This window comes from Columba livia, chromosome Z, assembly GCF_036013475.1.
Source record: "Columba livia isolate bColLiv1 breed racing homer chromosome Z, bColLiv1.pat.W.v2, whole genome shotgun sequence".
Classification (NCBI taxonomy): Eukaryota; Metazoa; Chordata; class Aves; order Columbiformes; family Columbidae; genus Columba; species Columba livia.
In genome coordinates, this window is record NC_088642.1 from 53,634,680 (window position 1) to 53,650,314 (window position 15,635).

Sequence of the window (15,635 nt, forward strand, 5' to 3'; positions counted from 1 at the left end):
CATTAACTATGTTAGCTCTGGTATACATGTGTAACATCCTAGTATCATGAAGATACAGATGTAAACATTCCCATGAACAACATTTTAGAGTAAGCATTACCTATGCAATTAATGAGGTCATCTGGCAATCATTGCTCATTTGATATACCTTTGAATGCTCTGAATACCCCTTTCCATCTATTCCATTATTCTGGGTGTTCAGAAGCCTTTTTTATTCTCAGAGACCGCCTCTCCTCTTCCCTCCTCAAACGTTTCTTGAAAAATATTCCAGAACGGATTTTTATTTTCTCTCAAAAATCCTCCCTTCCTACAAAGAGGAGTTTCAGAGAATCACCTTTCTAATCAATAGAGGTGAGGCCTTAATTCGTCCCTAAGGGAAGGGCACAGGAGTTTGGAAAAGAGTTGCAATTAATCACAATCTGTGAGATCAAATCTGACACTACCTATTAGAGATATGATATTAAAATTGCCCCAGGGGAGGAACTTCATGAGCAAAGTGACAGATGTGAGAAAGAAACGAAGGAGGGTGTGTAGCATGGCTGGGACTGCACCCCGTACCAGGCAAAGAAGCTCTCTGCTACAGGTTATATACAAGCAGCCATTTAATTGGTCTGGGTTGAGGGGCAATAAACATGAGGATATGAAATCTTCAACCAAGACTCACTTGCAAATTTCTATTGAAAAGCACTGTACCTTTTAATTGCATGGATGTATTAAATGACTGCTCTCAGACAAGAAGCTCTGAGTCAATAAATCAGAGAAACCTCCATCTTTTGCTAGCTTTCTTGAGGACATGGCCTGTATCCAATGAAATCTGGCTTATTCTTAACACTCTATCCACCGTGCTTGTCCTCCTGGTGCTGGCTGTGCACTGGAGTACTCCTCAGTGTCTGCAACAGCTAGGAACACCGACAGAGATTTCTTTGGAACCACATTCGCCCCCACTAGCCAGAACAAGCACAGGGCAGGCACGACTTTGACACTTTAGTCCTAGATCTGAAACTGCCTTTTGCTGCATGCAGATGGCAAGGCTCATTTGGGTTAAATTTCGGATTAATTTTTCCGTGGCAGCCTTTGGTGGCGCTGCAGGGTAAGAAATACAGGTTCTGGGAGCCAGCTTTCAGCTAACCTCTGATCTGCAGCACAGGCTGCAGCAAATGTGAGAGGAATGACAAATGGGAGCCTGGGTTTAACAGCTTGTCCCAGCACAATCATTTTATGTTCTAAAGACAAGGTCTGATTAATAACTTAAAAAAAAAAGAGAAGACCTAGAGTAGGAAATATACTGTCTGCTAAACTACCTTTCTGTACAATAATTCAAAATCACAGGTAGGGGTAGGAAAAGGCCAATCAAAAAGAATCAAAGAATAAGTATTTCTTATGAAATAAGAAATTATTTCTTATCAGCTGTCAATCTGGCTTCTTCTAATAGGAAGTCAGTGTTCTGAAGAAGTACTGGGATGGCATCTTCGAAAACTGAAGTTCTCCCCTGATCTACAGCAGAGGTCCAAGCAGGCAAACATAAATGCCCTGATGTGGCTCTGGCAATATACTCAAATCCTCTGCCAGATAAGACAATCAGTCTGGGAAAAGTAGTAACATTTGCCCTGCTTCCCCAGTTCAGGCCCCAGTCTCACTGCCAAACTTGGCAGCCTTGCCAACAAGGGAGGATGCTGGTTGATGTCATTTGCTTTTACAGTGTGGCTATTTGCTCAGTGGAGATTAGAAAGATAGCAAACTCATTTCATATAGGCTATCAAAAATGCATAAATGGTGACACTAGCAGTCACTAGCTGCTTCAGTCAGATCAAAAATCTGAACCCATTTAAAGGGACATCATTTTTTATTGTTTTACAGCTTTACCACATATATCTTTCCAAAATAGTGGCAGCCCTCATTATCTTCAACAGGAGAGATCTCAGTACATTAGAATATCTTTGTGATATCCTTTGATGAAAATCACTAGACCACCTTGAAAGGACAGTCCCATGTACAAATGTTTTCTTACACAGGAGCAAAAGCTGTCTATTAACTGCTTATTTTTGTGTAAACGAGTGCAGTCTAGTGGAAAAAGCACATACGTGTGGTCACTGTTCATAAACTCCTGGTTCATAAGTCACCTATTACTCTGAAGCTTAGGTATCATCTATTTATTTATGACGGCTTTACTCTCAAATTTCAATATCCCATGCACATTTCTGAGAAGCTTTATGAAATAAAGTCCTAATCTGGACCCTAAGATGTAGCATTTTCCATTGCACTGAAGTTTCCATAGCTCACAGTTATTTTGCTTCAGATTAATGGCAGTCTTTCCAAAACACTGAGAGGGGGGAAGAGAAAAGGGGCTAGATTTCAAAAGCTCTTCGACGCCTACAGTTAGCTATAGGTGTTGAGTGGGATTTTTCCAAGTGCTACTGGAAAACCTGCAAGAAAATAATTCCTATTGTAAGATTTATAACCAAGCATTTCAGAAAATACTGAAATATACTGAAAACAGTATTTCTTTGGTTCCCACTCCTTTGGTGCAAAGCATAAGGCTTGACTTAATGGTACTTCCAAATAGGAAAAGAAACAATGAGGCCCACATCCCAGTACAAAGACAAGGGGTTGCATAGATTTGCACTCCTAGGTGTCGGCATTTTCCAGCAGTAGCAGTCAATTCGACATTAAGTACCAGTAACACCTACCTTCTCTGCCCACTTCTGCCTCTCCAGCACAGTATGTGTTCATGGATTTACCTGAGGAATTTGTTAAGATCTCCATGCTTCATATACTCAAAGACCATGATGAGCGGATCACCCTCGACACAGACACCGTAGAACTTGACGATGTGCTCATGTTGCAGGTTAGTTAGCAGCTCTGCCTCACGGTGGAAGTCCTTGCGGGCATTGTCGCTGGCATCCTTCAATGTCTGGCAGAGAAAATGAAAATGTAAGGAAGGGGAGATGTTCACAAAAGATAGCAAACATGTGGGATGGCACTGTAAGGGTAAGATAAGGACATTCTACTGCATAAAGCATGGGGGAAGTAGTTTCTTAATAACTTTCTTAGAAATGCAGGTGTGATGTTTAAGTGCAATTAAATGATGGCAGCACAATTTTCATTCTCCTGCCACGTTATCCCAAGCAACGATTTTTCTTCTATGAGGGCACAGGAATATTAATGATCTTACTGTACCAAGTGTTTTCCAAACACAGACCAAATAAACTACTCTTATAAAAAAAATAATACCAGTACACAGCTGGTTCATATCCTTTAGCTCAGGCAAACTCTAGTATCTTGTTGGTATTTACCTTTCTCATAAGCTTCTTAGAACTCTGCTTGCTTGAAATACTTAGTAAGAATGCAGATGTACTCCTTATGTTTTACTAACATCACTGTTGCTGATGTTGACTCCTGTAGCGTGCTATACATCAGGTAGATTTATGCAAGAGTATGTCCCTGGACCAGAACCTACAACCTGAAACTTAAGCCAGAAACACCTTTGAAATTCAGTAAATCTACTCACACGCCTAAGATTAAACATATGTATAAGTAACTGTAGGATCAAGCCTAAACTGATAGATGGAGAGGAAGTAGATGCAGATCAGAAAAATATGGTGTCAATTTTTTTTAATTTATTCAGCTCTAAACTCTTGCTTATTTTCACTTTGATGGAAATATATTCACACTATATCAAATAGGAGGTTTAAATGCTGTATAATGAAATAATGCTAATTTAGCTGCCACATATAGGCAGTTTTGATTCTCAAGAACTACAGTTTGTCAGTAAGGAAACACTTTCATGCACCACAAAAAGCAAATTCTGGCCTCAGCTATAAATGAGGAATTATTATAATTGACAACAAACTACTATGAGGCTCTGCCTTCAAAAGGTATGGTAGTTGCACAATACCAAGTCAGTATTTTCAAAACAGTAAGAGAAAGACAGCAGATTACCAATGTTCACAAACTACTATTCGCAGAAACTGATGTCTGGACTCTCTACCTCTGGATTTTAAATACACCTATACTTAATACAATGGGAGACACAAAAGTAGTGGCATTGTTTTAACTAAAGAAGCTCTTCCCTGGCCACCTAGTCACTTTATTTCCTACCCTGAATTCATGTATTCATGGCATGGGACCAACAACACTCATCATAACAGACACATAATAAGTTGATACTGTGCAATCGTTCTGCCAACAAACCCAGTTTTTAGCTGCAGAAGTTAGGGTTTGCCCAAGGTCTTTTTTTAACAGAGACAATTCTGTCCACATTTCTAGTATTACACATGCACATTCAAAGAAGGGACTAGAAGATGACTGTTGGACAAAACACTTGCTTTACTTGTGAAATTGCAACCACAGGTATTGAAAAATGAACAGCTACTATAACAAGGTCCAGATGAGGGGACAAGGAGCAGAGCAGACTGGACAGCATAGAGTTTAGGGACTTTCCCCTGTGGATTTCAGGCTCTATGGATCCTAGAGGCAACAGAAATCACTCATGCCACAGATGTCCCTTCCCTGAGGGACCCACTTACAAGTCTCATGTGTCCTCAGGTCCAGAACCATTCTTCCACAGGTTTTACCCATAATGATGCAATAAGAATATTGCTTCAGAAGCTATGATATATTAGTATACACAACTATATCACCTAAGGTGGTTATCAGATTGGCTCCCCACTAGGGTCTCCGTACAATCACATGTGAAGTGAGTGAGGAGTGAAATCGAAATATCTTCCAACACTTTCTGGCTCTGGGATGATGCTTTAACACGATACAGGCACCAACCCACGGTCCAATCTATGCTACATAATGAAATCACTGAGAACAATTCTGCTGTCACTTGAGTTTCCTCTGGTGGTTTCATGTATAAAGCAATTGGACTGTAACTCTTGTCAACAACAGAATTAGAAAAACAATTCATATTGAAACCACTTTTAAATAATAGCAACCTGGAAGAAAATTGACAGGGAGAAGCATAGGCTGATAATCTTTCCAGCAGGCTTTCTCTCTGGAAAGACAGTAAAAATGCTGACAGCTCTGCCCTGTGAGGATGGCATATTGTATATTTCAGAATATGCTTTTTATCTCACAGAAACAGCAAAATTATCATATGACAGAGCAGTTGCCATGCCAATTATACATTTTCTGTCAAACAGCAAAATGCAGAAAGGTCTAAAACCTAGGTAAAACTCAGGCAAGGTTTCTACTACCATGAAGCGACTTGAATTTTTGTCACCCACCAATGCAAACCCCTCTTCTCATTATTTCATGCAGTGCACAGAATAGACACAATGCATGAGAGATAGCTGACACAGTCAGGCAAGGAGGAGACTGGAAAGTGAAAAAATTAATAAGTATGTGGAATTTACACAGAAATGACACTAACTAATGCCTTTAGCTTGTTCCCAGTGCAGGAGAAAAAATGAAACCAAGACAAAACTGTAAGAGCACAAAGACAGAAAGAGACATTCATTATTATTATCACTACTGACAAGTATGCCTAAGCTCTGCATATAAAGCACTCTCACCAGTGGACAGGAGTTTTTCCCAAGCAGGAACTGAGATATAACCACATGCATGTACTTTCCAGCCACTCAGGACAGCAGCTAAGGAGTAGGGACACGCTGCCTTGGGCAACAGAGGGATCCCCTGGCTGTTACAGCAGCTCCACATCTGCCTGAGTTCTTCCTTGTGACAGTCAGACTGCCTCTCCATACTGATTCTCCTCCACAGAGTCCTTCCCCAGTATCCACATACCATTTGGTCTCTGTAGACCTGTGCTCTGCAGTGAGTGCAAACCAGCAGCTCCTCAGTCCACCCTGATACCACAGAACTGCATTCATAGGAGCATCAGAGCAAGAGCAGGGGGGATGTGGCTGTCACCAACATCAATGTGACTTGGTAGTGAAATACTATACTCATGACAGCTGTTCTTTATACTGTTTCAGCCTTCCCCTGTGAAATCCTTACTACTGCTCCCCATCACCATCCAAGATCTGAGTGGTATATTTTCTCAAGAAATGAAGGGCTGGTTTTGACCCTTCTCTGAAGACCTGAACGGTTGGAAACCTTCGTTTTTCCTCTGTGAGTGACATGGAAATGTTCTTCACCTCACACACACAGCAGTCTGCTAGGTGAGCACAAGCCTGGAGCAGAACAGAGTAAATCTTCCTCCTGCCTCCCAGGGGAGCCAGAGGCAACTGTCAACCTGTGCCCTGACAGTCACCCTCATCTCCACCTCCAGCCAGGTTAAACTCCAGGGTGTTTCAAAAAGATGGACCCAATTTTGGGGCATACTGCTTTGAAATTGGGCCCATCTTTTTGGACCACTCTGCAGTGGAAGACTATGCCTGGGGATCCAGCCCTTGAGGAGACAGTACCGATCCAGGCCCAAACAACCACTGCGGTATGGCAAAATGGTCTGCGAGGAAACAATAACCCTTCTTCCTTCACCCTCTATTCTCCAAACCTGTCTGCAGAAAAGGGTGTACTGATACAATGTATAAACACACATGGGGGAGAGGGCAGTACAATGCCCATGCAACAAGCTTAACCCATGGTTAAGCTCCCTGCTCACAGGGTTTGGCCCACAGACAGCATTTCCAAACACTCAGTGCTCCCCAAAAAAAGCCTGATGGTTGAAATGAATTGAAACAGATTCTCCTCTTCCATGGATCAAAAGCTCAAGCACTTTGGTTGTTTATGCAAAGCCTGATTTTGTATCGTCCCAGATTTTTCTGGACCTCTTAGCTTCTAAATAATTTGCTGTAGCAACATCAGCACTTTGATACCAGCCAGCTGAAAAGGAGAAGGATGCCTGTTGAATCCGATAGTGATGCTCAGGGCCAGGCACACAGTTGCTGAGCAACCGTCAGGAACGGGCAGCACTCGAGGACCACCAGCCACCCTGATTCACGCCATGCAGGTAATACCATGCCTCCTCACTTGCCAAATTCTCCCTGGCACCACCGTACTCCTCATGAAGTACGCATTCCCACTGAGCTCATCAAATCTATTTCACAGAGGTTGCTGTGTCCTGGTTTTGGTCAGCACAGAGAAGCTCTCTGAAGCCCTTGCTGTGTGCCAGGAGGAGCTGCCCTCCACTGCTTGCATCCAGGTTTGCTGTTATAAGACTAAAAACAAACAAACAAAAAGACAAAAATCACACATTTCACTGCTGAACCCTGTGCCCAGTGTTGGGGTCCTGACACAGTCCCCTGGCTAGCTCTCTGCACACCAGTGAGGTCCCATCGCTTGACCTTCACTGTGAACAAAGAATACCTGTGAGCTACAGTTGGTACCATGGTGAAAGAGAGAAGCACAAGGCAACCAGCTCCTCAGTTATATGGAGACCAATCCAAGGGCAAACTTTGCCAAAAAGTTCATTCTTTGACAGCAGCTACAGTCACATCTTCAAGAGGCAGTGCAGGAAACATAAAATGGGTACAACCTGTCCCCAGAGGTAATTCTCCCCACAGTTTCCTGCAAGATCCTTATTAAGGACACTACAAAGACTGAATTTGGCAGAAAAAAAAATAGTATGACAACCGGTCCAGAAAACTGATAGGTTTGTCATCTAAATCCATGGAGACATCTCTCCCTTTAAAGGCTGAATGCTCTTCCTTGTGAATTACACTGAGAAAGAGGAACAGAGAACAAGCACAGTGCAGCACTTAGTGGCAGAAGTGCTAGGCTCCATTTGGTCAGGACTTTCAAAGGGAGCAAGTGAATGGAAAGACTTTTATTTTGCTATCAAGCAGTTCCCTGAAGTGATAGAGGAAAGGTAATTTCCACTCTAGCTTCACCAAAATACAATAGAAAATTCATTCAGATCTAGTTGTGTCATCTCCGACCTCTTGCTTTCTCCTGTCTATGATATATCCCTTCAGGGTTTAATTTTTCCTTATCAGTCAACGTGACTGAACAACTCCCAAGTTTCAAAAGCTTGTAACCTTGGCAAGCCCCAAAAAACCTGTTATTTTTGATGGAACAAGCAAGCACTCTACAAGTCCACCCTCCTTTCATGTTCTCGCACTGCCAGATCAAATACTCTGTTTCTGTTTGCAAATTCAAAAAGATGATCTACTCAATTTCTTTTATTGTATGGTTTGATCCAAAATGCACACATGGTTGCCTAATTGTGACTGGTCAGATAAAATTATTTTCTGATCGCTAGGCACAGGCCAAATTCTATGCATGTATTCTCCCTACATTTAATGAGACACTTCAAATGCCTTGTTAAGCTTTTGGCAGAACACAGATGGAGGTAAGAGTGTTGCCAGGGAGACTTTGTAAACTCTTAAGAGTGTAGTTTCACCAATATTGATTTCCAGCTTACATCCATAGCTGAGGGTGACAATCAACCTCAGCCCTTCCTTTTTGGGAGATGAAAACACTTGGTACTGTGAAGAAGTTTTGGTGTCCAAGCTGCAAATCTTCTTATTCCTTGGTAGACTCCCAACACACCATGTAGTCTGTGCCCTTTAGAAGAACCAAACAAATGCTTTATTTCCCTATCTTCCTTGCCCACCCCCAAAATGTGAGAATTACGCTGTATACTTGAAACTCCAAGGTCATGGCTGTTTTCCTGTACTTTCCTCATTCTCTGGAGTATATTTTGGGAGACTTGACAGGAGCTGTGTAATCAAGAATCACTCCTCCAGGTCTAACATGTCATGACTTCTGGAGTTCCATACAGCCAGTATTTAATAGAATATAACAACATGACCCACAAGTTTGTTATAACGTGAATGACAATTACCCACAAATAATTTTGGTGGCTAAGAGAATGGCACAATCCTGAAAAAGAAAGGCTCTCTTTGATGAGCAATTATACACATAACCTATTCACTTAGCTAGCAACAGATTATGTTTTCAGACGTGCATATATGTCACATGTATTTTTAATGACCTAGACATTATTTTTCACTAATTATATTTCAGATAGATCATAAAAGATTTTTCCCCTTTGTGACACAGTCCATTTCCCCCCTATTTGTTATGAAATCAAGCTCTCATTTGATAATCCACAGTGAGATCAAATATCGCATTCTCTTAACACTCCATTAGCCTTGTGATCGCTTCCACATATATCAGAGCAGTTACCCTGGGCTACAGAATGGGCAAACATGATCATTTACAAATAAAATAGCATTAGTTGTGACCATGAATTAATAACAGAAACCCTAGACTGTTTTACCTTCACTGCCACCAAGATCTTGTCCTGCTCAGGACAGAGGTTATAGCATTCCGCCAGAAAAACTTTCCCAAAGGCTCCTTCTCCCAGTTCTCTTTTGAGAACGATATTGTGACGCTTGATGTGCTGCACAACTGTGAAGAGAACACAAAATGGAGGTCAGAAGTGAGCTGCAGGGCCAGGATGGGACAGAGTCCATGCTTACAGCCACGTGGACACTGAGCTGCCTGTAGAGTGGGGCACATGACATGGAAGGAATCAGAGCACCCATGTGTCATTCATTAGTGCTTTGCCCAAGAAGACCAAGTTAATATATCTATATTTCAACAGTAGCGCATTTGCTGGATAAGGAGAAATGTAATTAAGAGTCACGTGGGAAAAGGCCATTTATCATCATGTTAAAATGACTGCTGCAGAGCATACATAACAGCCAATGTTGCTTTTTTTAAAACGTGAAGACAAAGAAGCTGAAAACAAATCAAACTTTTCTCACAACATTTCTATTTTTGTGCCTCTAACAATAGCTGAATTCTTTCATGCAAAGCCAAAAACTTTGAAAATTAACCTAATCCAAGAAAACAAAATGTTCTCCCTTTCAGAAGGAGGTTTATCCAACTAACTCTCTTGTTCTCTTACCACTTGTTCAACTGCTTTCCCTCTCTGTGCTATAAAACATTTACAATAAGACAGAAATTTCATTCTTGGAAACATGACTTACAGTATTGCTCTGAAGTAAAAGAAATAAAAGATGGACAAAGGTTTTATATAGCATACTGGACAGACGCTTAGTTTAATTGCTGCCCAGAATCAATTGATGCAGACATTAAAGTCCTTGAGCATTTTTGTTCAACTCATTTTACATTTCCCTTTCAGCACAAGCTTCCATTAGAAGATTTAATATTTAAAAGACTGTACCAAATTTTGTAGAATACATTACCAATTTACAATATTCAAGCTAAACAAAGCAGCTGGAAGGGCAGTTTAACTGGCCAACTCAACAAGGTTGACAGCTTGTGACGGTGAAATTGTATCAAACAGTCAGCATCTACTGATGAATTTAACCCCAGCACATTTAGCTGCTTTAGCAAACACTGAAATTCAATCCTACCTGGACAAGGCCTATTTGCAACTTACATCCTACACACAAGTGAAGCAGACAGTGATGCTCAGGCATCAAGCCGGCTTCTGCAAAGACATGAATCTCACCTTGGCTCCCAAACTGCAGGGACCAAGACAGAACCCCACCAATAATTTAGGATATCTTCAGATGCAGACCAACCCCTGCCTCTATGCTTGGCCACACACCTGTTCCAAACTGGGTGGCCACTCCTGCAGAAACCAACTTGCCTCCATTAGTAGAAGATGGAAAACAGAGTGCTGCTGGTAACAGCACTGGGGAGAAATGGCACAGCCTGTCCTCACTGTTGTCACCAGCATTTGGAGAAAGTAGCCATGGTCTACAAGAGAAAAATGTCCCACACCCTAAGCCTACAGTGATGTAACACAAGTACACTGCATATACATGGACTTCATATTCACATATGTGTATGTGGAGGGAGCCTGGTGCTGGAGCAAGCCAGGAGAGCAAGTGGTGTCCCCAGGAGTCTCCGTCATGAGTCTGCCAGGTGGGCAGCACACCAGAGGAATGGAGCTCCACCATACCCAGCTGCCACCTGCCAGAAACCCCCAGGCCAGCACACAAGCAGGCCCACTGTGGCCTGGGAGTGGGGTGAGGAAAGCCAGCTTCTCCTCATGCCACCCCTGACCCACCAGAGCTTGCTCCTGTCCCTGCAGTGGGCAGCTGCAGGCGGAGAAACCGCCCATCCTCTCTTCTGGTGCTTGGCCTCCCACCAGAGGCCACAGGTCCCATTAACAGCCAAGTACACATGAAACAAGACCACACAGCACCAATGTTTTTCACTCTTGTTGAACTCTGTTCTGGTTTAGGATTGAGTTTTATCACAGAGATGAAAAAAATGGGTATGTTTGCTTGGCCAGCTACCTGCTGTCAGTACAAATTTGTTTTTAACTTCCTCCTCAGCGCTGGCTTTTCAAGTAAAGCACAAAATGAAAGAAAATGCACCTTTTCCCCATGGATGCAGATTAAGTGGCACCCCTTGGCTCTGCTAATGCCAGTCACAAGGTGGACAGGCAAGGAGGACAACTGCCGCAGCACGCCGCCTGAGCATGGGAGCGTGGCATACCTCCTGATCTCTGCTTTAAAATCTGCTTCCTGATAAATGAGAACTCCCCCTTACTCCCTGCCAAACCTGCCATTCAACCCTGCCTCCTGGGGAATTCTTCTGTTTCCCTCTGCTTGACCAGCATCACCAGGAGGTTGCCTCTCTTCCTTTCCTAGGGCGGAAAGTTCAGCTCCACGTTACCAGTGTCACCATCTGAAAATGCTGACAAAGCCCACAGACAGGGAGTGGGGCTGAGATCCCATCCTACTGGCGTCAGCAGCAGAATTCCCGCAGAGGCAGTTTTTCTGTTTTCAGTTTCAGGCTCTCTCTGCAGCTGCCAAAGACCTGGTGACAAACACAGCTGACTTTCTGAATTTTGCGTGGGTCGTCTCCATTTTGAACCCCGACACCCCCAATGTTGAACTTAGCAGTACAAAGGTTTTTTTTCTTTTTTTTTCTTCTGAAGTTCCTAGAGGACCTCAGAAACAATAGAGTAAAAATAAGTAAGAAACCTATCTACTACTCCTCTGTAGCATGCTTACAGCTGCTGCTAAATGGTCTTATATAAACAAGGCATTTGAATAAACAACCCATCACATAAACCAAACTGTTAAAACTAGAATGCAGCAAGCCACATAAGAGATCTGCGCAGAACACACTTGCAACATGTCATGCTCTATCCATCCTGTTACCTTTCTGAGCTGCAGTGAGTTACTAAACAAATAAAAAATGACAGTAAATGTGACTAAATGGGCAGAGATTAAATATAGAAGCAATGTAAGTAAATCAAACACATATGATGTGACGGAAATATGAGCTAAAGAAAAAATCCATTTAGCATACTTAGGGCCCCAGTCGTAATGACACCATCTTCAGTGGGAGGAGATTTCAGCAGGAGATACCCTGAAAAATTCAGGTCAAAATCTGCTTTCAGTTAACATCAGGATAAAGCCAATTATCTCTGTTAAAGTCCAAGAGATTATCCTGGATTTACACCAAAGAAACAAAGCAGAATTTGGCCAAAGAGGTGACATAATTAAATTACCAAAGAAGTGGTCTCATAACATTGTCTCACAGACAAAGATACAGAAACATTCCAAGGACAGCTATGTATTTTCGTTTTGAATCTAAATGATGATTATCTTTGAGCTGCCATTTGTACTTTTAAAAGCACACCATCCCTGGTTTAAAAGATTCTGTCTGGTTACTGTAAAAAATACATTACACTAAGCAAAAAGCTAAGTCAAGTTGAAATACTTAAGAGAAAGATGAAACAAAATACAAAGTCAGACTGAGCAAACTAAACAAAGTTAAATGCTGAAATGAACCTGTGGTGTTAAATAACCACACAGCCATGCCCACAGAAGCAGGGGTCTCCCACGGATGACTTCAGGAAATCGTCTGACAACAGGGAGCACAACTTCAGAAAAGGGCTTTCTCATCTTGAGGTCTCCGAGACATGCCACCAACACAGCTGGACTCCTGGGTATTTCACTCACTAACAAACAGCACACACCACGCTGGAAGTGAGGCATCAATGCCTCATCCTGCAAACGCTATCTGCAGGCACGGGATCGCACTCCCCAGGTAACCTACCTTGGGTGGTGAGGCTGAACAGAGAGGGTCACACAACGTTCTGGAGTGGGTCCCAGTGAAACAGGCAACTTGGGATCACCTCGCCACATTGATTTCACTGAGCTGGATGCGACTGATTCTAGCCACAGCCAGCAGGACACTCAGCAGTATAAATTATTAAAATGTTTCTGCACGTAATTATAAAGTGAAATGCTGTGGCAGAGTGGAAGTATTTTCCCTTCAGTCACAAACAACAGGTCTGAACAGCTGACCATCACATGTGACTATTACACCACCTAAGCTGACCTTTTTCTACACAGCACAAAGTGCTGTTATTGAGTTAAATGACTTGTGCTTGGCAGGAGGCTGCCTCCAAAAAGCAGCTGTGCCAGTCTTGATTTGAAAGTCTGAGCTATTCACTTGCCCTAACGTGTAATCATTTTCATTGCTAATAAAAATGCATGCTTTATTCTTTGTCCCTTAATTTTTAGCTTGTCTGGCTTGCATTTCCCTCCCCTCAGTTTTAGACTTCCTCTGCTAGCTTGAGCAGCCTTTTAAGGTCTGGTGTTAAACATACATAATCAACACTCTTGCTCTAAGACAAAGAGATGGAAACCTCACCCAGGAAAACATTTTCTCTATTTTGCCAGTCATTTTCTCTAGAAAAAATTTCAACAACCTTTTAAAATTAGTTATTTCAAGCTGACTTTCCCAACTGGAAGTCACATTCTTGTATCACTCTCCACAAGACTTGTAATAAAAACATAAAATAAGCTCCCTATATCTCTGCATGTCTGAAGACCACACTAGTCCTTTTAAGGCTGTGTTTCCTAAAGAACATGAAAAATTACATAGTTATCTGGTATGTATGAGTGTGTCTCATCTTGATCACCTCATTTAATTAAAATATCACAAGTGCTCTAAGTTTCAGATGTATTTGCTTCTCCTGTATGAGAACAGCAGAACAGAGGAGAGATCTGTCCTTATGGAGAGGCTGCAACATGGACTCACTGCTTGATGGACAGTAAGAGACACAGCAGACAGGCTCCAGCATCACTGCTCACTGAATTACCAACACTAAAAGATCGTGTTGTGTTGCATGCCCACCTAAATCATCTGCTTAGTCTGCCTTCTCGGATACTGTTCAAAATTTTGCTAGCAGTACACATGTGGAACACTCCTGATGAAATGTGTTGTCCGGGAACTCTGAGAAGAGAGTGAGGATGCTCAAGATGCCAACCAGGCAAGGTAATATTATATACATATTTAGAGTTGCATAAGAAGAAATGTAGCAGCAGAAAAAGACTCAGCTTGTGATGCGACATGAGATACCACACAAAGACATTTTGAGTTCCTTAATTTCTTCTCTCACCATTTCTCTTTCAATTGTGAAGACACAATAATTTCTAAGATCTTGGAAGAAAAAACAGGTGTAAATGGCAGAGTGATTGTTCAGGTATTTGTACCAAATTTGCACAACATTTGTCATTTGCATAAAAGGAGAGGTAGAATTTCAGAGAGAATCCCATAGCAGGAGGGTACAAAATCACTACAAACAGCAAACAGCAAGTCTAACCTGATGGCCATCAGATTCTGCAGTAGCAGCATCCCTACAGCTCTGCATGCTATTGCCACCGTAGAAATTTTGGCACATGGAGATACCTACTCTCTAACACAGCAATAAAAGCCAACAACAACTACTTTTATTTTTTTTTTTTAACCTTCCAATATGTCAGCATTGCCCATATGCAGAAGTAGGCCAGCTCAGTTCTGAGAGCATATTTCTGATTATTTGATGTATTTATCCCATATGGCATTCATTACTTATTATTCTCTATATATATTTTGTGTAGTGCTATTGTTGTTTACTTTTTACTAGACAGCAGCAACAAATTCTCATGCAAGACTGGTGCTCAGCTGTTGTAGGCATAAACCAACAAGCAGCATGTTTTCATATATATGTTCCACAGCTAAGATTCAATTCACACCTCTTTAACAGAAGGAAAATAATCCAACAAGCACAAGCTCCTCAGGTACACTGCTCTAAATGAAAGGTGCTGGTACAGGCTACAGAAAACTGAGTAAGGAAGATCCACAGAAGAACTAGGTCAGAAAGGCACTTGGGCCTTGTCACATTACCTGTACAAGTACACCTTCTGAATAATTTTGAATTTTGTTTTGTTTCTTTGAAAAAGAATGATTCAACTCAACAGTTGTGAAATAGGTATCCCCGAGTGGCCATCAGTGATTTGCCAGACTTTTCACAGGCATCAGATCCCAAGTGGGCCATAATGACACATTCAATGGGCAAGTTGAATAGACAGTGGTCTTCCTGGAAGAACTGGAAACATTTATGGAAGGCGAACCTGTGAGCTCTCTCAGGAATGGCATAATACACAGGGGTGTCCTAGCTGTCAAGAGCTACATCTGATGATAAATCAAATAAATCTGTGATTGCTGCAGCTTAACCTTTCAGTTGCTTCGTTTAGAACTTACATCCTCACAGCATTTATACTTTAAACCCGAGAGTTTCTGTTGTGTGGGCTGAGAATTAGGCTTCCATTCGTGACATAGTGCTGCAGCTCCCAGGAAGGTGCTCCATCCTCCCACACCTGCCCACAGCAGCAGGGACACCACTGCTCTTGCTCACTGTAAACTCATTTTGCTGTCACTGGTGTGTCTCTTCTCTG

The 15,635-nt window shown here is 42.1% G+C and overlaps 1 protein-coding gene across 5 annotated transcripts in view; it reads right to left on the reverse strand.

Moving 5' to 3' along the window:
- NTRK2 (neurotrophic receptor tyrosine kinase 2) overlaps nt 1–15,635 on the reverse strand; it is a 208,354-nt gene that overhangs the window by 45,221 nt on the left and 147,498 nt on the right. For all 5 annotated transcript variants that reach the window (XM_065045879.1, XM_065045881.1, XM_065045878.1 and 2 more), the window contains 2 exons: nt 9,191–9,321; nt 2,739–2,911 (listed from right to left, as the gene is read on the reverse strand). In XM_065045879.1, coding sequence (XP_064901951.1) covers nt 2,739–2,911; nt 9,191–9,321 — 304 coding nt within the window. The remainder of the gene's footprint in view (nt 1–2,738; nt 2,912–9,190; nt 9,322–15,635) is intronic.